This window comes from Marmota flaviventris, chromosome 4 (assembly GCF_047511675.1).
Source record: "Marmota flaviventris isolate mMarFla1 chromosome 4, mMarFla1.hap1, whole genome shotgun sequence".
In the NCBI taxonomy this organism is placed as follows: Eukaryota; Metazoa; Chordata; class Mammalia; order Rodentia; family Sciuridae; genus Marmota; species Marmota flaviventris.
The window spans coordinates 54,751,372-54,776,122 of record NC_092501.1 but is presented as its reverse complement, the minus strand read 5'-3'; the positions used below and the strand labels follow the sequence as shown (position 1 = coordinate 54,776,122).

The following is a 24,751-nucleotide window of genomic DNA, read 5'->3' as shown; positions in this document are numbered from 1 at the left end:
AATCATGCAGGAAACACAGTCTGCATAATTTCAAATTTTGAAAATTTCTTGAAAAGTTCATTTTATGACAGAATATAGTCTATCCCTATTAATTTTCTACTTGTCATTTTTGTGTATAGTTCTCAATAAATAATAGGTCAAGGTGGCTAAAAATGTTGTTAAGCCTTCTATATTATTACTCCTTCCAGCAAAGTGAGGGGGCTTAAAAATCTCCAAATATGATTGTATTTGTTTTTCTAGTTTTATTAATTTATTCTTCATGTATTTTGGAGTTTTGTTATTAGGCACACATTTAGGATTATTATACTTTCTTGAAGAAGTTACCCTATTATGGTTATGAAATATTCTCCTATATCTCTGAAAATATTTTTTCTTGAAATTTATTTTATGTTAATAGCTCTACTTCAGATTTCTCATGCTTATTTTCCCCTTCTTTTGTTTTTAACTTATTGGTGTATTGCTATTTAAAGTGTGACATATAGAGAGAGCATATAGTTATCGTTTGCTTATACCTTTTAATTACTTATACTTTTTAATTACAATATCTAGATAATTTATATTAAATTAATTATTGATATTGTTGAAAAAAAACAACACTTGACTTGAAAGCAAGTGAGAAATTGGGTAAATAATAGGTTTGATGATGTAATAGTTTGGAAAATGGGTTGAATAGTCCTGCTGTCAGGATCAGAGAGAAGATCGTTGGAATACTTTTGTTGCAATTATTAATTCTCTCATTTATCATATGGTACACAGCAACAGATTTATTTTATTGTTTGTTAACACTTTTTATTTTGCAAATAAAAAATTATACATATATGCATGTGTGTATGTGTGTGTGTGTGTGTGTGTGTTACCATGGCAATCTCTTAGGTATCACATTATGGTTTTAATGTGAAATTCTCTAACAACAAATAATACTAGGTATTTTTTCATATGCTTATTTGCCATTTGATTATCCTCTTCAGTGAAACACCTGTTTATGTTTTTTATTAATTTTTAATTGCATTATTTGCTGATTGTTGAATTTTCCAATCTTTGTATATTTTGTAAACAAGTATGCATATTGCAAATGTTAAAAACAATAAATAATAGGGGCTGGGGTTGTAGCTCAGTGACAGAGTGCTTGCCTGGCACGTGTGAGGCACTGGATTCGATCCTCAGCACCACCATAAAAATAAACAAAATAAAGGTATACTGTCCATCTACAACTACAAAAAATATTTTAAAAAATAATAATAATAATAAGGCCTAGGGCGGGGGCTCAGCGGTAGCGCACTTGCCTGGTACTTGTGAGGCACTGGGTTCGATTCTCAGCACCACGTATAAATAAATAAAGGTCTATCAACAACTAAAAAATAATAATAATAATAATAATAATATTAATTAAAAAAGGGAGAAAAAAAAGGCTGAGGATGTGGCTCAGTGGTAAAGTGGCCCTGGATTCAATCCCCAGTACAAAAAAATTAAAAAAATAAAAATAAAGATATTAGATATATGTGATATAAATCAAAGAATAAATGGTGCACAAAGACTTGGGACTTAGTAAATCAGATTTAATGTATAAAAGGCATTGAATAAATATCTTTGCAGGGTGCAGTGGCACTCACCTATAATCCCAGTTATGGGGAGTCTTAAGCAGGAGGATTGCAAGTTGCTCAGCAAATAAGCAAGACCCTGTCTCAAAAAAAAAAGGGCTGGGAATGTGGCTTAGTGAGAGCCCCAGTTTCAACCCCTAGTACTAAACAAAATAAACAAAAAAACAGCATTGAATACCTTAATTACACATAGTCCTAATAAGTTTCTGTGGGTCTTATGTGATTTTGGATAATTTGTTTTTCATGTAGACGAAATTATCATAATTGTTTTTATGGTACTTTACAATGCCACTATTAGTATATGGAAAATTTTTAAAAATATTTTTTTAGTTGTAGATGGACACAATACCTTTGATTTATGTATGTATGTATGTATGTATGTATGTATGTATGTAGTGCTGAGAATCCAATCCAGTGCCTCACACAGGCGAGGCAAGCACTCTACCACGGAGCCACAATTCCAACTCCGTATACGGACAATTATTGTAAACCAGTTTTTTTAACTAATGAGACTTCCCCCCAGAAGAGTGCCATCTCTTTCAATTTCTCTTTCTTTTTCACTTGGGTTCTGCATGGAATTTTCCTCTCTGCTTCATCCTGATGGTGTAACACATGATTACGTGTTCCTTGTCTTGTTTTCCTCTAGGAGGTGTGGGTACTTCTATTTCCTTCTCCTTTTTCATCTTTTCTTTCATTATGGCCTCTTCAGAGTCCCTCTGATCTCTATGTTAATAGGAAAGCACCGAAAGACTGAAAGGAAGACAAAGAAGAAAAAAATCCTCTAAGCAGCTGGGAGCCCTTAGGTCTAACCATCTCTATGGAAACAGTTCCTCAGAGATGGATCTAGAAACAATTCTATAGGGATCAGAGAGAAGCAGTAAGCCAGTCTCCCCAAGCCTTATTTATAGGATTCGACTTGCAAATGGAACTAGTTGATAGACATTTATTTTTCTTTGAGAAAAACAGTAAAACAAGAAGCCAAATATGATTTACATTTATCCCTATTTAAGGTATTTTTAGCTAAAAACTTCCTACTTGCTATAATAATAAAAAAAATACAAAAAAGAATATATGAACCAACTCCAAGCCCTTCCTAATCTTAACACTGGCAGAGTGCCCAATACAAAGAAAATATGGCCAAAATACCCCAAAGGAAACATTACCATTTGGTGGTGAAAAGTCATTCATGTCATTAGAATAATTTTAGGACTGTCACCCATGACCACACAAGGTATGTGGAAAGAATGCCAAATTCATTCAGGCAGTAAATAGATTATTTAAATTCAGGAAAGGAGTGAAAGGGTTTACAGAATTCCACCTACCAAGTCAGGTTGAAAGATGGAAAGAATAAAGTAGCAATGTAACTTGAACCCAAGGGAAGAACTCCGTCTTTAGTGTGGGAGCTAGACAGCAATTATTTTTTAAAAGGGAGAACATACTCCAGGCCTGGTCTTCAATCTCTAGTTCATTAAAAAAAAAAAAAAAAAAAAAAAAAAAAAACAGGTGGGGGATCCTAGTACAGTAAAAAATAAAAAAGAAGGGTACTGCAAAGTGTCAGTGATAACCAGGACAACCAAGTTTTAGGCCTGTTCAAAAGTCTCCAACAGATAACCTTGGAACTACTTCAGGTTTCCTGAGATGGTAAAGCCATTGTTCCTTAGGAAAAGTAACGTCAATTTGCCTAAAATTAGGTCTGTTCCATTAATGCACAGGTGAGTTATTTGTAACCACCAATAATTTCATTAGACCCTGGCCCTTGGAGTAAAAACTTTTTGGTTCCAATCTTAGCTTGGTCATTCAGCAGTTTTCACTTCTCTGGAACTAAGCACCTCATTGGTAAAATGACAATAATAATTTTCAGGGCTTTAAAGACAATGAATTGCATATTACAACATCCTCGTTTTGTTTTTTTATCTTTTTAAAGCATGATAACACTATCCCTTCCCCTCTAAGGAATATTTGAGAAGGTGGACTAAAGAATGGGTGTAGGGGCCTGGCATGGATGGAGCTCACCTGTAATCCCAGGCTGAAGCAGGAGGATCACGAATTCAAAGCCAGCCTCAGCAATTTACCGGCCCTAAACAATTCAGCAAGACCTTTTCTCTAAATAGAATTTTTTTAAAAAAATGGTGGTGGTGGGGCTAAAAAAAAAAAAAAAAAAGAAGAAGAAGAAGAAGAATGGCAGTAGGGCACCATGACCTGGCCCATTCCTAATGCCCCGCACTAGTCGGGTTTTTTTTTTTTTTTTTTTTTTTTTTTTTTAATTTTTTTGGTACCTAAGATTGAATTCAAGGGAACTGAGCCACATCCCAGCCCTATTTTGTATTTTATTTAGAGACAGGGTCTCAATGAGTTGCTTAGTGCCTCGCTTTTGAGGTGTCTGGCTTTGAACTCGCGATCCTCCTAACAGCCCGCCAAGCTGCTGGGATTCAGGCCTGCGCTACCGCATAAAATAGATAATAATAAACCATAAAATAGAAGTTTCCATTACTTCAAGGTAACTGGCTTCCTGTCTCCTTATTACACACTAAAGGTCTCATAGGGGGGAAAATCGTTCATCTGACTACACTCCGAACACTGACTTCCCCAAGTCTGTAATACAAGATCCAAAATCTCTTGACTGGACTTTCAAGGTTAGTTACATGCATATACTTATTTGCTTTCATCTCTTTACCGGAGTGCCTTTCACCTTTCCCATAGAATTTCACTTTTGTTTTGAAACTTTAAAAAATAAAAGGGCATAATGTGTCATTGAGAACGTTGATGGCATGACAGCACAGTAAAAAGTATTTATTAGCTGTTAAGAACAATCTTCAAGAATGGAAAGCTCCATTTAGAAAACAACCCTATAGCTCCTAAAAATCAAACGGAGATCAGTAGAAGAATGATATCAAGAAGTGGGAGGTAGGGAGGGAGGGGTAAATGTTGTTACATCGCGTGCAAGTACGAATATGTAATAACAAATGCATCCATATGTACAATGCACTGATTTAAAAAAAAAATGTGTGTGTGGGGGGGTCGAAGTCCACAGCCACGAGCAGCTGATTGGTCAATTAGGTTTTAATAGAGAGAAAAGGGAAAACAGTAAATAGGAAATCAATCAGAACCTACGCGGTTCTGATCAATGTGGGCCTGTGCTGCACACCTGAACAAGGCCCGCTAGGGGGCGGCTGGTGGTGGTGGTGGTTAGGGGAAAAGAAACGTTAGCCCGAGAGCCGAAATCAGGCTTGGTATACACTTTGTTTCTTAGCAGCCGCAACACTATTTTCTTTTCGGTTTTTTTTTTTTTTTTTCTTTTAACCGCAGAATGCAAACATGGTGGATAAGGAAAGTGCTCCCAGTGTTTGGTGGATGAACCACGTGGCGCCTTTTTCTCGCTGGGTAAAGGCGGGGCCTTTAACGGGATTTGTTCCCGGTGGAGCCTCGGGAGCAAGGGAGAACTTTTCCAATCCGCGACACCACAGTTCTTTCAAGGCTAATTGCAAGGGCTGCTTCTGCAACCTCCATCCTATCGAAGAGCAAAAAGGTGGCTTCTGAGAATTTGATGGCTGTAGGGTAAACAAGAAAGGCGCAGAATACCGCCAGCCTTTCACTAACTGGATCAATCTCGGCTTTTCTCTTTCCCGGCCTCAGCTGATCAGCCCATCAGTACGCAAGCGCATTTCCCCGCGCTGAGGCGGAACCGCCTGGTCTCGCGAGAACAAGGCGACCCGTCTTCGTAGCCCTCGCTCCACCCCCTCCTCCTCGCTCGCTCTCTCCCATCCCCCCCAGCCAGTTGCTGTGCTGCGCAGCTTCCTTAGCGGTTGCCGCCGCGGAAGACGGTTGGAAAAACCGTTGTTAGGAGCGCTACGAGAGACGAACGACTTTTCCCTCTTCACGACCGAGCCCCGCGTGCACAGGAGTCGGCGTTACTATCGCTCGACAGGGTATCTGAAGTAAAAGGGGGTAGGTTGGGCTGGTGGTGTCGAAAGCGGAGTCGGGAGAAGGACGAAAGAGACCGGGAGGGGGGTGGGGTGGGGAAGTGTGGAGGTCGCCGCTCCGGGGCGGCCCCGCTGCGCTTCCCGGGCGATCTCCCACTTCAAGGAGGGCGGCCTGCCGAGGGGAGGACTTGTTCAAGTGGAATTCAGTGGACGACGCCGAGACCCGAAGTGAGGGCTTTCAGCATTTTCCCCCATTCTCTGCTGGCTTGGCCTCCGCCATTTTGGGTACGGTGGCGCGGACACCTAGGCTTCCCGCCCTTCCCCGCTTTTTCTACTTTTTGTTCCCCATCTTCGGAAAACTGATTTAGAAGGCGGGGGTGTGGGGGTGGTCTAGCTCCCTGGAAGGGATGAGGGGGGGGCAGTGAAGCGAGCAGGGTAAGGCCGGGCAGTTGGGTGCGGGGAGGATCGGGGCTGCCGGGCGCGCTCCCGATGGAAATGGCGCCGGATGGGCCTGGCCTCCCACCGCGGCCTCCTTCCTCTGCAGTCTCGGCAGGGTTACCTGGGCTGGCGGGACTGCGAGCGACTTCTGACGCAGATTCCCAAGATGAGAGAGGCTGGAGCTGGGGGAGGAAAGCCAATGGCGACGAAGGCGCTCAACTCCCAAATCCAGGACAAAGGAGGCGGACGGCCTTCCTTTGTAATTCCGCCGCCCGGTGGCGAAGGTTTTTAAGCCAGGCTTGGCTGCCGGACGGGAGGGGGAAGTACTCTCCCTAGTTCTCTGGTCTCTAGGGCCGCTAGATAAACGAAAGTCTCCGGGGAGGAATAAAGGACGCTTAGCCGGCCCTTATATTCCAGGTTTGGAACTTCGAAAAGAGTACGTACTCATTTTCCAAAGGATTTTTTTTTCTCACGCTTAAACGTTTATAAAGACTTTTGAGTAATTTTGTAAGCAGAAAAATGGGTGACTTATCAAATAGGACTGTGAAACGGGCATATATATTTTAATAAGTCGTGTGGGCCCAGTGAACTACATGGTACCTCTTTTTAAATTCGTGGGTGGAGGTGGGTGGTTTAGCAATGGTTCTGTGTAATTTGTCACGTACGAGTTAGAATTTGTTTTTAAGGAGGGGTTCTACTTTTTGGGAAACAGCTGTTAAAACGCAATCAGTGATTGGCAAAAATGTATGTATGCTTCTGCAGAGAATTGGCTCAATATTATTAAGTCTGCACGAGCTGTGATTTTTTTTCTTTTCTTAGCATTAAGGCTGTGGAAGTCAAATACTTTATAAAGTTTATTTTCTTTTGGTAGCTAAGCATATTTTTTCTTTAGTGCTAGAGTATACTGATATTTTGAACTAGGAAATACGCCTATTAGACAAATGTAAGCTTAGTCACATGGTGGTGGAGTGGGGTGATTTTATTGTTTTGTTTTTATTTGATGGTTGGTTTTGGTCTTTAGAGGAGTGTCATTCAAGACAGTACAGAAGAGAAAGGCAAGGCCTGAGAATGAGTTTCCAGTAATACATATAAAACTATATAAATAAGTCTGCTAACTATACTTTCCAACTTTAAAAACAAAAACCCTGCCTGTTGTCCATGTTCTTTGATGCTTTCTGAAGATCATCAAAGAAAGTGTACAGAAATCTTACCTTGAAACGGATTTTTAATGGACTGAAAAACAGCTCAGACTTTCATATAATGTATTATGATATAACCAACAGCTTTCCTTATTGAATTAGACTAGACTTTTTTCTGCCCTCTTTTTCATCTGCATCGTAATCTGGAAATCCATCTAATTGCCTTTGCTAAGTAACAGTGTTATCTTTCGATGAACTTGTTTTGATAATTGACTTATGCATCAAATCCTTACATATACTTCAGAAGACAGTGTGCCTCCATGTTATGAGATTTTTATATTTCAGTAGTTTGATTATGCTTCTTAACACCTTTGGGATATAATTCACATTCCACCAGCTGCCCATTTGAAGTGTATTTTCATGGGTTTTAGTATATAAGCAGTTGTAAGACTACCACTGTAATCTAATTTTAGAATATTCTATCATTCCAAAAAAAGACACATTTATTAGCATTCATTCCATATACTAGACACCTGCCCTCCTTTCAAGACTCAGGATAACCACAAATCTTATGTAGTAGATTTTTATATTCTGGACAGTCATGTAAGTGGAATACAAAATATGGTTATTAGTGACTTTTGCTTAGGTTGGGAAATTTTAAAGTATTTGTATAAAACCAAATAAAGTTAACCTCATTTCAACTGGCATTTTAAATTGGTGTTAACACTTAGGTGTTTTGTTTTTTCTTTTTTGAGATAAAATCTCTCTACATTGCCCAGAACTCCTGGGCTCAAGCCATCCTCCTGCCTCAGCCTCCCAAGTAGCTGGGTCTATTCACACCCTACTATGCCTGGCTAACACTTGGAATTCATAAAGTAAAGAAGTGATTAGCCATGGCCTTCCAAAGAAAGATTGAGGTGGATTATCTGAATCATTAGTAAACTGTTTAGTTTCTGACAGCATTATTAAGATATTAGAGCCTTTTGTATGCCTTTAGAATTTTTTCTTGTTGGTAAGTAGAATTCTAGACCTGAGTTGTGAATGGGTACTGGAACAAGGCTCTGAAGGCATATTAGAGTGAGGCTGTCTTTATATATACTCTTTTATACTCACATGGAAAGTTACTCTGTAGTTAATGTTCCAAATCTGGTAAATTTTTGCCCCAATTGAAAATTATTTAAAAATTTAATATTTTAATAAGTACTTCGTCTCTTGGTTTCATATGAATCATCTTGGAAAATTCTGATCCAAAAATAAAAATTAGTTTGTTTGCTAGTATTTTCTTGTGAAATACTAAGTGAATCTCCACCTTTCTCTGTTTCTGAAATACAAATCTTTTGTGATGAATGTTTTTTCATTGAAAAGAAAGTGTGCTGAGAGCTGGAAAAAACACTGTACTAAGATCTTTCCATGCCAAATTAGATTGACTGGACAAAGTTCTTAAAATTTTTCGTGAGGAAATACATGATATTAGATCCTTTCCACTTTTCCCCCATCTTGGATCTTAAACTTTTATTTCTTAGGGTAGTTCTGCTTATTATTTGGTTCTGGGGATTGAACTCAGGGCCCTGTGCATGCTAGACAAGTGTTCTATCACTGCCTCACCCCCACCCTACCCCACACACCTCAGGTTGGTGCTTTTAAGAAAATCACATCTAACTCCCCACCCCCTGCAAACATACAGGATTACTCGGGGACAGCATTAAATTTTATAAAGCCTTTGTTAACCTTGGGAAAGACTTAACAGTTTTGTTTTTTTTTTTTTTTCTTTTCAAGACTCTTCTGTCCTTTGAGGTTTTGTTTGTGGTCTGTCTAGTTGGTATACTGAGCTCTTAAAATCCACCAACCATTGCCACCAGTGAATGCTTGCTAAGAAATAGACCAAGCATTTTACATGATTCTTGTAACAGTTGTAGGTACTGATGCTGTATTTCACGGTTAAATGGGCTCAGAAATTTAAGTAGTTTTAACCAATGTCCAAATCCAGACCCAGGATTTATTCTTTTATAAATTCATGTTGGTTATTTATGTGCTTAAGAATTAGTTGTAAGGTCAGTTTTAAAAATGTGTGATATCTTTATGTTGTTCTCTCTAGAGTGGCACTAGGCCTTTAGCCTAAACAAAATGGGCTGGGGGAATAGTTCAGTGGGGCTCTGGAGGTTCTATCCCATCATTTAAGAAGAAAAGTGACGAAGATTTATATGTAGAGATTAATGACCACTTTTGAGGATTACTGCATTCACTTACTTTTTTTGTTGAGCTAATGGGGATTGAATCTTGGGACAGTGGCCCAGTGATCTGTATCCCCAGTCGCCCTGTCCCCCCATTGGCAGGGTCTTGTTCAGTTGCCTAAGCTGGCCTAGAACTTGCCTTCCTCCCTCCCAAGTGGCTGGGATTCCCAGTTGAATGGCACCACACCTGGCTACGTTGACTTTTTTTAATGCATTAATAATAGGAAAAAGAAATTTATCCCTTTGTAGATGTATTGATAGTTATACTGATAATTAAACCATATGAGATTAAACATTAGTGAATGCTGTTGGTGTAAAATACAATCTTCAAGCATAAAGGAATCAAGTGAACAAATTGTTTTGTTTACAGGGGAGGAGGTGGTGAGGGAAAGGTTTGAAATATTCAGGTGAGTAGGATTCCTACAGCTGCCTAGTGAAATTTGTAAGGTCTGGTAAGTTTCTGCAGCTGGAGGACTTCTGCATTAACCTTGAAAATGTTCTGGAATTTTTAAAGGAAGGTTGTTTGCCTCTGGGAAGGGAACTGGGTACTGGTTCATTTTGGAGAGGTAGGGGGATTTCTCACTGTGCTTTTTTCTATACTTCCTTAATGTGAAAATATTTAAAATTCATGTTTAAGTCTGAATTGATTGTAAATTTAAGGCAGTGAATATATTGGTTATATGCTGTCTTTAGTGACTTCCCCAAAACACGGGTACTGTTTAGAGGCATTTTCTTCAAAAACACGGGTACTGTTTAGAGGCATTTGTTTTGAGTAGCCTCTTACATCAGGTTTAAAACTCAGTCTAATTGTTACTTAAATATTCTTTTAAACTTATCCCCTTAAACAGTTTGATGTGTTCAAAATTAGTAGTTAATCTAAAAAGCTTGAGCTAAAGTTTTTTCCAGCATGAAGTGTTTATTGCATTTTTTTATTTGGACCTCACTATGAATGGATAGTAATACTATATACAATATCCAAATCAAGTTTTAAAGAAATTTTCTTCCGGTGAATAATAAAATTTGAAAAGTGAAAATGTGAAAGAGAGAAAAAAAGGCTAGAGTTGGCATTAAGATAACACAATCAAGAAAGTTTTGAAGATTCTGGTAGTAGAATTATGCAGGGTGTTTTTTATTTTTGCTTCTTATTTAAGTAGTGTGTGATAATTGGTTGATTCTAAGAAGTTCAGAACTTTTTGGTTGGAGGGGTCAGATTTCATTGCCTAAACCCTACCCCACAATAGAAAGTGATGTACCATTGTATCCTGGCATTGTCATAGGAGTCACTTTAAGTCTTATGTTACATTTCCTGTTGTGATACCTCTGAGAGGTGTTTCTTCAGTACCTCTTGACAAGAGTATATTTTGATTTACTGCTTTATGTGCTTGTTTATTTTTTATAGCATTTAAATCAAACGGTATTGAGATGGATTGGGTTATGAAACATAATGGTCCAAATGACGCTAGTGATGGGACAGTACGACTACGTGGACTGCCATTTGGTTGCAGCAAAGAGGAAATAGTTCAGTTCTTTCAAGGTACCTCTAGTATTAGTCAAAGTTTAGTAGTATTTTAATTTTATATTTTTATTATGTTATTCAGTTTTTAATTTGTAAAACATTTGATTTTGGAACTTTGTTTAAAGTTTGTGATGATTATGGTATATCGTAAAATATGAAATGTGCTCCAGTTAATAGTCAATACAGAATGTATAGAATATGTAAAAACTAATTGATGTGCAGTGCAGTTAATTGAGAATAATTTTGTGTGATGAAAGAACCATGAATTAGCATATGGAGCATAAATTTTGTACCTTTTTTCATGTAATATAGGTGGGTTTTTAGAGTATATAATTTAAAAAGACAGTGGTCACAAATTTTTATTTATTCCAATATTTGAAAAAAATATTCCATTTGTATTATGGGGTGATGGGAAACTAAGCTTTTTTGTTTTGTTTTGTTTAGACTTGTTTTAAATATTTGATTCAGATGGGAATGTTTCAGCCTTTAACACTGTTCCCCTTGATGGGGTTATTTGTCCTTGGGTTAAAGGGTTGGAAATCGTGCCAAATGGGATAACATTGACGATGGACTACCAGGGGAGAAGCACAGGGGAGGCCTTCGTGCAGTTTGCTTCAAAGGAGATAGCAGAAAATGCTCTGGGGAAACACAAGGAAAGAATAGGGCACAGGTGGGGATGGAGAGTTTGGGATGGTGTTAAATTTTTATTTTTGGGGGTTGTGGGTCACTATTGCTTAAATGGGGGGGTAACCATAACATTTTCGGGGAAGTTTTAAAAGAATTGATAATTACCTAAATTTAACTTGGAAACTACAGATTTGGGTGGGGAATTATTCTAATAGTTTGTTTAAATTAAAATTAGATTGTTTCCATTTCTCTGTAGGATGTTGTTGATGAATGCTTTTGTATAATCACCTATTTTTCTTAAACACCTATCATGTACTAAAGGAAACAAACTAAAAATATATTCATATTTTATGAATTGCTTTCAAATGACTCATTTGTCTATGTAAAACTTACAAATATTTGATTATTTAAGTTTGTAGGTGTAAAAACTGTTAACTTATGGTGTATTTAGGCAATTTAAATTGGGTTATGTATCTAGATGTAGAAAACTTGCTGCATTTTGCCCAATATCTAATTTACTCTAATACATTTATGCTGAAACCTGTACCTTAAAAACATTTTTAAATAGGTATATTGAGATCTTCAGAAGTAGCAGGAGTGAAATCAAAGGATTTTATGACCCACCAAGAAGATTGCTGGGACAGCGACCGGGACCATATGATAGACCAATAGGAGGAAGAGGTGGTTATTATGGAGCTGGGCGTGGAAGTATGTATGACAGAATGCGACGAGGAGGTGATGGATATGATGGTGGTATGTGTATCTAATGAACAAAGGTTCTGTTGTCATTTTCTTAATGTTCCTGACACTTTGTCAAGAAATATAGAAATGGCGGTAATTTCAGTACCTACTAGGTTTTAAAACCTGTTGGGATTTGATTGGTGCACATATTAGCACCTAGAAAAATTACATAGAAGTTAAAATGAAGATGATTGGTATGTTTTCTTCTGGGTATCAGGATGTAATTTAGCTTACATGTCTGAATTTTGAGGTTTTAAGCTTATATTGTTAACTGCCTTTTTTATACACACTAACTTGGATTGCAAACTCATAATGATCAAGAAGTTAAATAGACTGCTTACTACAAGATGTGTATTTATATATTTATCTCAGAATGATATTCATGTAATTTCTCCTTAAATTACACAGGCTATGGAGGTTTTGATGACTATGGTGGCTATAATAATTATGGCTATGGAAATGATGGCTTTGATGACAGAATGAGAGATGGAAGAGGTAAAATAGTATTTTCATTTGGGAGTAAATTTTTTAGTATTTGTAAGCTTCCTGTGGTAACATCAGTGACTCGTATAAAAGAAATCAGGTATATTTCAGTGCTTTCCTTTATGGGCTTTATACCTTTTGTATAGTGTATATATATATATATATATATATATATATATATACTTTCCTACATATATCCATAATGGTTTATAATGTTGACAAAATTATTTTCTAGGTATGGGAGGTCATGGCTATGGTGGAGCTGGTGATGCGAGTTCAGGTTTTCATGGTGGTCATTTTGTACATATGAGAGGGTTGCCTTTTCGTGCAACTGAAAATGATATTGCTAATGTGAGTAATTTTGGTGATCATTTGTGGTTTTATACTTTATCTTAATTTTAAAGCACTCTTTCCCCCCCCCCCCCTTTATCTTTATTAATGACAATATCAAGATTGGTGCTGGGGATGTAGCTCAGTAGTATTCTGTTAATGAATTATCATAAGGCCCTGGGTTCATTCCCTCACATCTGTCCCATATTTAGTGGTTGATAGATATTGTGTCAATTTTTTTGCTGACCTAAGTGGGATCCAAATCCAGTTAATAGTGAAAAACTGTTTGATATAGACTTGTGAATAGATAATTTCTTTTGTTGTGTCATATTTTGAAAGAGCAAATATGTAAAAGTTTTAGTGGCTTGATTTGGCTTTCTAGGGTAGATAAATCCTGCTGCTGTCACTGACTTGAAATTTGTTGGTTTCAGATTGGTTAGAGGATAAGCAAACTGCAGCCCATGGGCAAAATCTAGTCACTTCCACCCATTCATTAACCCGTATGACAGACCTAATGGTCTTCAAAGCCCAATATACTTGATCTGGTTAGTAAAGCAAAAGTTTGCTCTAGATCTTACTGGGAACCAATTGGCCTAAGTTCCAAGTACCTTTAAAGATAAGTTTAATATAAACTTGGAATTAGAACTAAATGGTACATTTTAGGGATATTCATGTATTGTTGGCAGGTTTATCAAACCCATTGTTCTGAATGATGGTGTATCCTGTTTTCTCTATAAATATTTTATACTTCTCACATGAACTGTTAAAATTTCAGCAATTTTGAAATCTTTGGGGGGGTTTTGGATTTTCTCTTTGTTTTTATTTGGTGGTGGTGGGATTAAACCCAGGGCCTTATATACACTTAGGTAAGCACTATACTAGTGTGCTGACATCTACAGCTCTTGAAATGATTTCTTGACTTCGTTCTACTCGATAGTACAGTGTGAGGTTTTTAAAAAATACCTGTTTGGGCTTTGGTCTTGATTGCACTTTTTTTTTTAATAAGAATGTAGTCATATTCATGTTTGTAGACCTTCTGGTTGATTGAGCAGTTGAAGGGTTTATTTCAGTGGATGAGGAAAAAGTTAAGCTGTTGGTAATTTACTTTTGATAATTGGAATTTAAAAATAAATGTTTTCTTTGATTTAGTTCTTCTCACCACTAAATCCAATTCGAGTTCATATTGATATTGGAGCTGATGGCAGAGCAACAGGAGAAGCAGATGTAGAGTTTGTGACACATGAAGATGCAGTAGCTGCCATGTCTAAAGATAAAAATAACATGCGTAAGTGGTGTCCTCGGCATGCTATTTTGTTTCCTAGATGTGCACTGGTTTATAAAAGTCTTATTTATTGAAATAAGTAGAAGAGGTATTAGGATCTGTGTAGATGGCTCTTGGTACAGTCAAAGTATTCAGTCCGTAATAAAGTTTATACTTTAATGGCTTCCTTAGGCGATTTACAGAAGCATTGATACATATTTTAATTGACTTGCTAAAGCTTTTATTGAAAAATATGATCCATCGTTCCTCTCATATTACTCTTAACCTTTTTTCTTAAAGAACATCGGTACATTGAACTCTTCTTGAATTCTACCCCTGGAGGTGGCTCTGGAATGGGAGGTTCTGGAATGGGAGGCTACGGCAGAGATGGAATGGGTATGTGAAGTTTTAAAGATAAGCACTATTGGCTTGTTGGCAATTGATCTCAAACTTACTTTTTTTTTTTTTTTTTTAAAGATAATCAGGGAGGATATGGATCTGTTGGAAGAATGGGAATGGGGAACAATTATAGTGGAGGATATGGTACTCCTGATGGCTTGGGTGGTTATGGTAAGTTTTTCTACTTGGTTTGTGTTAATCCCCAATTGAAATGCCCATAAAAGTGCAGATATTAGTTTTAATATCTGATGCACAGATTTCTTCTGATAAATGATTCTTAATGTTTTTCTCTTAAGGCCGTGGTGGTGGAGGCAGTGGAGGTTACTATGGGCAAGGTGGCATGAGTGGAGGTGGATGGCGTGGGATGTACTGAAAACATAATCGCCAACATACAAGTCCTAACAACAGCATCTGGTCTACTAGACTTTCTTACAGATCTAATTTCTTTTGTATTTTAAGAACTTTATAATGACTGAAGGAATGTGTTTTCAAAATATTATTTGGTAAAGCCACAGATTGTGATGGGAAAATCTGTTTTCTGTAGGTTTTATTTGTTGCATACTTTGACTTAAAAAATAAATTTTTATATTCAAACCACTGATGTTGATACTTTTTATATATACTAGTTACTCCTAAAGATGTGCTGCCTTCATAAGATTTGGGTTGATGTATTTTACTGGTAGCACTACAAACAGTAGTATAGTGTAGTATTAGAGAATAATGGTTCACTTTGATATAAACTACAATTCTTTATAAGCAGACATCTGAAATAAGAGCTTGAATAATTTTTTCTTTAATTTCTCCTGGATAGCACTGTAAATATAAAGCCTAAAGAAGAGTTTAGGTGGCTTGAGGAGTATAAATTCAGCTAATTCTATATTATTCTTTTTCAGATGTCATTTATCAGGCATAGCTCTGAAATGTTGATGATCTAAGAGGTATCTGGATTTCTGAGTATTCCTAATTGTGTTACCTAGGTATGGGAGTGTTGGAAGTTTGAATTCTAGCCCTAGATTTTAGAATACATTTCCCTCAGCACTGACTGAAGTACCAAAAATGTTTCCAAAAGGTGAGAGTCATAACTTATTTCAGGATGTTTAGAGTAGGTAGGATTCTCAATGACATGAGAATTCAGTGTTAAGTACATAGGCATTTACTATGAATCATAATTCTCACAGATGTATTTTCAGTTTCTTATCCAATCGAGCATATGGGTTTTAAATAAGTGTATAAATGACTACATTTAAAAAATGTAAGACACAAATCCATGTCATAGTCAAAAACAATCCTGCAGTTGGATTTTGTATCCGATGTCAGTTTGGAGTTTTAGTTAAAAATATGTAGCAAGGAAAAGGTGCTTTTTAATTTCATCACTTTGATCAATATGGCTTTTTTTCTCAAATTGGCTTAATGGATCAAAATGAAACCTGTCAATGTGAATTCAGTTACTGAACTTGTTATTTGTTTTTGCTAGAATGTTATTAATGTAATAAATGTCAATGTGGGAGATAATCATGTGGCGTTTGTCCTAGAATGCTTTGTGTTGGTTACTAATTACAACCCATATTGGTAGAAAGCACTGCATATAATATCTAGACTGATTAAAATTTAAAGTGACTCCAAAGGAGAAGGGTTTTTGGTGTTAGAAAAGGAAGTGTTGTGGCATTTATATTTGGAACTTTTTGACCTTTGGCAATGATTCAACTTTCTTCTTTTTTTTCTTTGTATCAAGGATTGGACTCTGTGCATATTAAACATGTACTATACCACTGAGCTTTATCCCCAGCTATACCCCCAGTCATTAGTGCCTATGTCCAGCTTACTTTAATTAGCTACTTAAATATTAAGGCTCAAACAACCTATTTTTAAAAGCCATGTACTTTATTTTCCTAGAACTGTGTTCTTAAAATCTTTAAGCAGTGACAGTATAAAGTTAGAAACGAAAACTGCGTTTATAAAGCAGGCTAATTGTTCAAATCTTTATTTGATTTATAAAATTCACATTTTATTTTTAAAACATTACAGGTTAGAAGAATTACAATCGCAATTCCTTGGCACCATGATTGCATCATTGTGGTAGTACTGGCTAGGTAAGGGAATGGTATACGAAATCTATTTTGAAAACAAAAGTGCAGTAGGTTCATGATCAAAAAGAAAGAATTGTGAAAGTTTTGTAATGGAACACAAAAATCTAAAGTATAAATGGTTTTAAAGTAAGCCAAAACTGAATGAGCAAGTTGTATTATTGTCATTAAAGCTGCTTCCCCCAAAAAAGCCCAAATTAATAGTAAAATGAGTTTTGAATGTTGAAATTTTAAAGGGTGACTAAAAATCCTGGTTTATTTATCGAGTGGAAACTGCCTTGGAATTTAAGCAACTTAAATTACATTTTAAAATTCGTTCCAAGCACATAATTTTTAAAAACCTGTTTGAAAACTTTCATTTATGCTTACTCCTTTTCAGCAGTCATAAAAATGTTAATCTATCCCATCAGTACAAAATGGTTCAAGAATATAATTCTATCTCAAGTACATTTCTGTCAGTATTCAAGAAAGACCATTTAAACTGGGTGTGGTAGCACACACCTATAATCCCAGCAGCTTAGAAGGCTGAGGCAGGAGGATCACAAGTTCGAGGCCAGCCTCAGCAACTTGGTGCGACCCTGTCTCAAAAGAAAAAATAAAAAGGACTGGGGATGTAGCTCAGTGGAAGAAAGCCCCTGGGTTCAGTCCATGTACCACATACACACACAGACTAACTAACCAACCTCAAAAACTGACTAGAATTTATGGGTTCTGGAGAAAATAGATCTTCAAATAAAACATTGGTTTCTTTTGGGTGGGGGGTACCAGGGATTAGAGGCATTTAACCACTGAGCCACATCCCCAGCCCAATTTTGTATTTTATTAGAGACAGGGTCTCACTGAACTGCTTAGCTCCTCACCTATGCTGAGGCTGGTTTTAAATTCAAGATCCTCCTGTCTCAGCCTCCCAAGCTGCTGGGATTACAGGCGTGTGCCACCACGCCCAGCTAAAACATTGGTTCCTTTCTTTGGCAATTTAGTTAAATTTAAAGGAGATGGTCACATGGAAAAGAGCCTACCAGATAAAAGTACTTGGGGGTCAGGAAGGCATTTGATTGATCATTCAGTGTAATGTTCTTAGGAATGTAAAGTTTCTATGTAGTTTTTGAAAGTGTATGGCTGAAAATTAGATAAATAAAAAAGGAAATAGTGTCAGTAGGAGTTTGTTTTCTTATACACAGGCAACTTCATATTAAATTCTTGGTATGGTATAAACAATATAACTTAGTGTTAAGGTTGATTGTGTCTGCATGAACTCTCAATTCTGTGTCATCAGTGGTAAAGTTTAAACATGTAATTCCATATTAATACACATTTTCCCCCCATGGTGCAGGTTTATGTTTTCATGTTTGGGGGAAGGGGGTAACCACACGCAAGAACATCTGCAAATAACTTAAGAGGAAGTTCCTTTCAAGATTAGAAGTAAATTGTAAATACCAAATCACTCCAAAAAAGTATCAGCAAGCACAATGGTTGTTTGGAAAAGATGGAAAGATAATCTTGTAGGATAAAATACTGACCTTTTCTACTGCAAAGAGGGGGAAAAGGGAGGGAAAATACAGGTGAATATGGAATTCTACCAAAATAATAATTCTGTTGAGTTAGAGAATACTTCTAAAAAGTTTGTGCATTTCCAGTCTCTTTCTCTGAGAGTAGGGAAGCTTTAAAGTGCATTAAGAGAATTACAGGCACCATCAAATACCAACTTGACAGAATTCAAGAAGAAAACAATCTGAAGCCTTAATTTTTAAGAAGGCCTTTTTACAAGATAAGGCAAATGTGTTTGAGCTGTTATATCTGGCCTTTAAATGAAGTGAAGGGTTCCATGATTATTCCATGTAATAATTAAAGTTATTTTAAAACATGCTGTTGGAAATGTAACAATGAGTAAATACCAAATGATACAACTTAATAATTCCCATGAGTTAAATATGTAGAAGATAAACTGGTACCAATACTGACTAAAGGCTGCTTATGTCTGGATACCTTGTATGCATTCATTGCAGAAACTTTCATAGGTAAGGATTTAGTTCTGCAATCTTATGGCAAGTTAGATGAGCATCTCTGAATGAGCAGTGCGTGACAGGAATCACAGACTCTTACTGGCTTTGGTGAAGAAGGCAAAGGCAGTTCGTTGTCAGAACAGGCATTGCAGAAAATCTCCCCACAGTTTCTACAATGGTGCTATTAAATGAAAAATCAGAGAAAAAAAATTTGATGAATAAAATGAGAAGCCATTTTTGCACCAAGAGTTTTTGGACTCATTTCCTACCTCTCTTACCTTTCTCTTAGAGAGTGAGAATTCCTTTTCACAAAGCTTACAATGTGTTGCTTCTTTGTCTTTGAGCCAGACCAGTCCCTGGTAGGAAAGAAAAGTATGAAAAATTTACGTGGAATTTTTTTTGCCCAAGGACATTTTATAGTATCAGACATGTAAAGGGAGAAATAAGGGTCTGATAAGTTTTTGGGTGTGGTTTTGGTTTGGGGTATGAGGGATTGAACCCAGGGTTCTTCACCATTAAGCTACATACATCCAGCCTTTTTTTTCCTTCCTTTTTTAGACAGGGTCTCACTAAGTGACCTGAACTAGCCTCAAACTTTTAATCCTCCTACCTCAACCTCCTAAATCTCTGACATTACAAACATGTGCCTGTTGTACCTAGCTGCTCCCTGAATAAAATTTCTAACTGGAATTACGTATTTTTTTGTTTTCTGGTACTGGGGGTTCAAAGTATCAGGCAAATATTCCCACCCCTCTCACTTTATAGATGAGAGAACAAGGTTCAGAAGTTGCTTGCTCAAGGAAATAGCTACAAGCAAACCTAGGACGAGAAGGAAGTAGTGGGCTGCTGCTCTTCAAATAAATTGACTTTTTCTGTCTAGTTCCAGAATTGTAGCCGCTATTATATAAAACACTTCCCTAGAGAAAATAGACATTTGGAAAGAGGGTATCTGGTATTTCTACTGTTAAAAAATTCTCTCTGATGAGGCCTACCACTGAAACAATTTGCTGCCAGCCAACATACACACATGACTTCGGTGAGCTTTGTGACTTTTGTTTAAATTTGGAGACACGAAACCTTAATAAATTAAGTTCAAAGACAAAATATGTTGGGATGCTATTTCTAAAAGGAAAAGTGAGCAAATAGCCTAATGAATATTAAAAGTATATAAACAAATCACATGAAAGGGTTGCACCTCAAAAGTGCAGACCCTAGATTTTAACCCAGCTCACAGATATTAAGGAAACAGGAACAAGTTTATTTTCAGTTAAAATCTGTAATGTGGAAAACAGTTTGGAGAAGCTGTCCTAAACCCTTCAACTGGTCAATAATATAGAAAAAGAAAAGTCATAAAGCCACTTTCCTACATACAAAAACAGAACTACATATTGTTAAAAATATACATGAATAATTAAGAAAAAGCAAGGTACTGATTGACAGAGTAGTAGCAAGCACTGGGGCCCCTCAAGTATGGATCATGGTTGATTATAAGCTAAGCAAAGGGTATGCAAGTGTTATACAATGTGCATTCTCTGTATACACGATGTTATTTTGCACAGTTTTAATACTGGTTTGAACCATCCCTGTCCCCACCCGTCTCTTGTGAGCAGAAAAAATGAACTGATGTGTAAATCCTTAGAATAAAGGATGTATTGCCCCAAATAAGGGAGTAACCCAAGAAAGATATTATGGGATTCAGACAATAGAAACACACACACAGGATAAGGGGAACTCCAGGAATAGAATCAAAGGGAAATCCAACAGGAGTAATCAGGTTAGACATAAGCAGAACAGAACTACAGGAAGGATGATTCCATGGAAAAGTGATAAATTTTGCAGTTTGAAAACCTCAAAAAAACATTTTATAGAGGTGTTCTAGAAGGTATGAGAAAATTGATGTTCAGATACAGCTAACTTAAGAAGAGGAGCAATAATTAACTCCAAATTAAATAGTTACAGTCCTGCCTCCACTGAGCAAGACCCTCTCTAAAGGAAAACTGGGGAGCTAGGAATATGGCTTGGCTATAAAGCACCCCTGAGTTCAACCCCTAGTACCAAAGGGAAAAAGTAAATGCATTTCACAAGAAACTAACTACTGGGAGGACAATGAAGAGAAGGCCAGTGTGAAAGTGGCCAAAACCCATCCATCATATTAGTCAATAACTAGGTTTAAAATTGATTAATCAAGAATAGACAACATACTGCATCTTACATAGAAATGCAATTAGGCCAGAAGAAGCAGGTAAAGGACTTAAAAGTAGATCCCTTTGGGTAGCAGGAGCAAGGGTGGGTAAGGGCCAAGAGTGGAAAAAGAGACGATTACTTTTTGTTTTAAGTCTGTTTAGCACTTTTTTAGATTTAATACTTTGAATTAAAATATAGGTAGATGGTAGAGGTAGAAAGGTACCTATCACTGAAGTTCTCTCAGTATTTTTTATGTTGTAGAAGTGAATTCAAATACATCCACAACTGTATATATGGTAGTGGGGCGTACTATTAATTTAACCCAAAGGCAAATTACTGCTGATCTCCATCCAAAGCCCGCCTTCCACACTTTTTTTTTTTTTTTAAATTTTGAGATAGGGTCTTGTCAATTTTCATCTGGAAGATCATTGTAATACTAGACATAAAGGGGAGAGCTCTACCCATTGTCCAAGATTCCCATTGTTTTTCAGTACTGGGGATCAAATCCAGGGCCTTACATATCCTATCACTGAGCTATACCCCATCCATAAAATACCTTAGATTTATGCAGGACTTCACCTACTTTTGTAGTTTCATATACCTTTTTGCTTTATGGAAACATTTTCTACTCACCTGCAATGCTTTGTTAGCTTCTTTTATATCTTCTATTTTAAGTTTGGATCTAAAAGATTACAAACAGGTCCAAATTTCAGTACACATTAAAATATAAAACACCTTGTAATTAATTAGAAAGGTATTGGTTTTACAGTTATAATTGTATATAATATATGACTCTAATGATCTCTGTCTGGCATATTTTATATTTTCTAAATGTCCTAAAGGAAAATGCATTTTTAGATTTAAAACTTGGTGGTTTTTTGTTTATTTGTGTTTTGAATGCTGGGATTGAACCCAGAAGAGTTTTATCACTGAGCTACATCTTACCCTTTTTATTTCCTATTTTGAGACAGGGTCTCACTAAGTTGCTTAAGGCCTAAATTGCTGTGGCTGGTATCAAACTTGCAATCCTCCTGCCTCAGCCTCCTAAATTATAAGTGTGCACCACTGCACTTTGCGAAACTTTTTTTTTTTTTTTTTTTTTAAGGAAAGAAATAATTGGCACCAGTTGTGGTAGTACATGCCTGTAATCTCGGCAATTCTGGAAGCCAAGGCAGGAAAAATCACAGTTTGAAGTGAGCCTCAGCAACTTAGTGAGGCCCTAAAAACATTCAGGGGTGCTCTACCACTGCTACATTCCCAGCCCTTTTTATTTTTTGAGACAGGGTCTTGCTAAAGTGCTGAGGCTGGCCTCAAATTTGGCAGTTCTCCTGTCTCAACCTCCCACATTGCTGGAATTACAAGCATGTGCCACTATGACCAGTGATTTAGTCACTTCTAAGAAGTCACAAAGGTAGTAATGAGAAAGCCAGAATCCAAACCCTGGTCTATGTAACCTCCAAAGCCCACATTGCTAACCTATATACAAAGTTCATTGGCTGAGGTTGTAGCTCAGTGGTAGAGCCCTTGTCTCACAGGCATGGGGCACTGGGTTTTATCCTCAGCACCACATATAAATAAAAATATTTTGTCCATCTCCAACTAAAAAATAATTTTAAAAAAGAAAAAGTTAAGGGGCTGGGGATGTGGCTCAAGTGGTAGCGCGCTCGCCTGGCATGCGTGTGGCCCGGGTTCGATCCTCAGCACCACATACAAAGAAGTTGTGTCTGCCGAAAACTAAAAAATAAATATTAAAAAATTCTCTTTCTCTCTCTCCCTCTCCCTCTCCCTCTCTCTTTTAAAAAAAAGAAAAGAAAAAGTTAAGGAGATACAGAAGTGTTAATGAAATATGCAGAACACGTATTAGTGATAATTTCCTACCTTTTGAAAATACAAGTTATTGAAAATTCACATAATAAAAAGCAATGTTTAATTACCTAGATTCCAATACCGAGGGATGATTTTCTCTACATGTCTATGAGTGTGTGTATATATGTTTACATGGAATCATTACCTACATAGTTTTTTATAACCAGCTCTTTTTCTCCTAGCAAAGTATCCTGAACAGCTAAAGGCTATTGGTTGTTACTAAGTATCTGCTTCATATTATATTAAATGATTACATGGTGGGACTGGGGCTATAGCTCAGTTGGTAGAGTGCCTGCTTTGCATGCACAGGGTTCTGGGTTCAATCCCCAGTACCAAAAAAAGCAATAATAAATGGTTACATGTTATGTATCATTAAAAAAGGATGTGAAAGTTATATCTACTGTTGAACTTTCAAATTTCTCTCCACAAAAGTTTGTTAAAAAATTGTTTGTACAAGGTATAAGCTGTACTGGTCTGTATGTAGTCTCAGCTACTCAGGAAGCTGAGGCAGGATCACAAAAACCGTAAAATGGAAACAATAGCGCTGAGAATGTAGCTCAATGATAAAGTACCCCTAGGTTTAATGCTTGTACTTCTGGGAGGGGCTGAGGCAGAAGGATCCCAAATTCCAATCTGGCCTCAGTAAGGCCCTAAGCAGTTCAGTGATGTTCTCTCAAAATTAAATTATTAAAAATAAATAAATAAAAAGGGCTGGGGATGTGGCTCAGTATCCCTGGGTTCAATCTCCAGTACCAAAAAAAAATTCTGACCCTATCCATGTTTTAGGGACTATGATCTCAAAAGTAACAAAGGAAAATGGACAAAAGGTTGCATGTAAAAATTGAAATATTAACAAGGGAAAAACATGCTACAAACTAATAATGAATGACAAACTAGAAAAAAAATGTGCCATAATTGATTTTCAAAGATCCCATGAATAATCCAAAAAATGTACAACAGTCACTTTACCAAAAATAAACTACATATAATAATGGAATAAACATGATCAACCTGGCTCATGATTACAAAATAATATTCTTTTTTTTTTTTTTTTAAACTCTTTGGTACTTCCTACTACAAGAAAGATGACAAAAACTTTACATGCTGGGCAGTGGCACATGCCTGTAATCCCAGAAATTTAGGAGGCTGAGGCAGGAAGATTGAAAGTCCAAGATCAGCCTCAGCAACCCTGTCTCAAAAATTAAAAAGGATTGGGGAATATAACTCAGTAGTAAAGCACCACTGGGTTCAATCCCTAATACCAAAACAAAACTTTACAGCACATTCTTTTTGGCCCAACAGTTCAAGCCATATCAACATATGATTTTCTTTGGTACTGGAGATTAAACCTAGGACCTCAACCATGTCAGGTCAGTACTACATTCCTAAGCCCAAAATATACATAGAAGATATTCACAGCAGTACTGCTTACAAAAGAAAAGTTTGACTTAATTATCTTTTTTTTTTTTTTTTTGTACCTGGGATTGAACCCAGGGGTGCTTAACCACTGAGCCACATCTCTAGCCCTTTTTTATATTTTATTTAGAGATGGTCTTGCTAAATTGCTGAAGCTGATCTTGAACTTGCTTCAGCCTCCTGAGTTGCTGGGATTACAGGCATGTGCCACTGGGCCCAACTATCTAGCACATAAATAAAACAACTTCAAACTACAAAAGAATAAGCATTATATGGAATTAGGTTAGGTATGCAAGGTAAGAGAATAATTCAGTAGTCAAAATAACCCTTGAAAATCCCTTACACATAGCTAGCCCATAAATTCACTTATAGATTGTGTAGTATATCTAACCTGGGCGGTAATTTCCCTGCAAACTAAAATTTGAGAAGCAGTGAACCAGACTAAAGTAAATAACAAGGGTCTGAAAGCAGTACCTAGATCTTCAAATGACCACCTCTTTAATACAACTACAAAG

At 36.8% G+C, this 24,751-nt stretch overlaps 3 protein-coding genes across 7 annotated transcripts in view; 1 reads left to right on the top strand and 2 right to left on the bottom strand.

Moving 5' to 3' along the window:
* The window catches only part of Pbld (phenazine biosynthesis like protein domain containing), a 55,385-nt gene extending 49,125 nt beyond the window's left edge, over positions 1-6,260 (bottom strand). Inside the window, exon 1 of the mRNA XM_071611227.1 lies at positions 6,078-6,260. The gene's annotated coding sequence lies outside the window, so the exon portion shown is untranslated. The remainder of the gene's footprint in view (positions 1-6,077) is intronic.
* On the top strand, positions 5,353-15,280 carry Hnrnph3 (heterogeneous nuclear ribonucleoprotein H3). Of its 4 annotated transcripts, none has more exons than XM_027931188.3 (10): positions 5,353-5,543; positions 10,726-10,860; positions 11,374-11,512; positions 12,038-12,150; positions 12,619-12,705; positions 12,929-13,044; positions 14,173-14,308; positions 14,585-14,680; positions 14,762-14,854; positions 14,980-15,280. In XM_027931188.3, exons 2-10 carry the CDS (start codon positions 10,749-10,751, stop codon positions 15,054-15,056), a joined length of 969 nt encoding a protein of 322 aa, XP_027786989.1. In that variant the 5' UTR covers positions 5,353-5,543; positions 10,726-10,748; the 3' UTR covers positions 15,057-15,280. The 4 variants fall into 4 exon arrangements, with proteins under 4 accessions (XP_027786989.1, XP_027786986.1, XP_027786985.1 ...); XM_027931185.2 differs by having other exon boundaries at positions 12,038-12,177; XM_027931184.2 differs by having other exon boundaries at positions 5,354-5,524; positions 12,038-12,222.
* A 1,368-nt stretch (positions 15,281-16,648) lies between these two features.
* The window catches only part of Rufy2 (RUN and FYVE domain containing 2), a 43,107-nt gene continuing 35,004 nt past the window's right edge, over positions 16,649-24,751 (bottom strand). For both annotated transcript variants that reach the window (XM_071611225.1, XM_027931426.3), the window contains exons 16-18: positions 21,588-21,636; positions 19,049-19,126; positions 16,649-18,951 (exon numbers count right to left, since the gene is read on the bottom strand). In XM_071611225.1, coding sequence (XP_071467326.1) covers positions 18,808-18,951; positions 19,049-19,126; positions 21,588-21,636 — 271 coding nt within the window. In that variant the 3' untranslated portion in view covers positions 16,649-18,807. The remainder of the gene's footprint in view (positions 18,952-19,048; positions 19,127-21,587; positions 21,637-24,751) is intronic.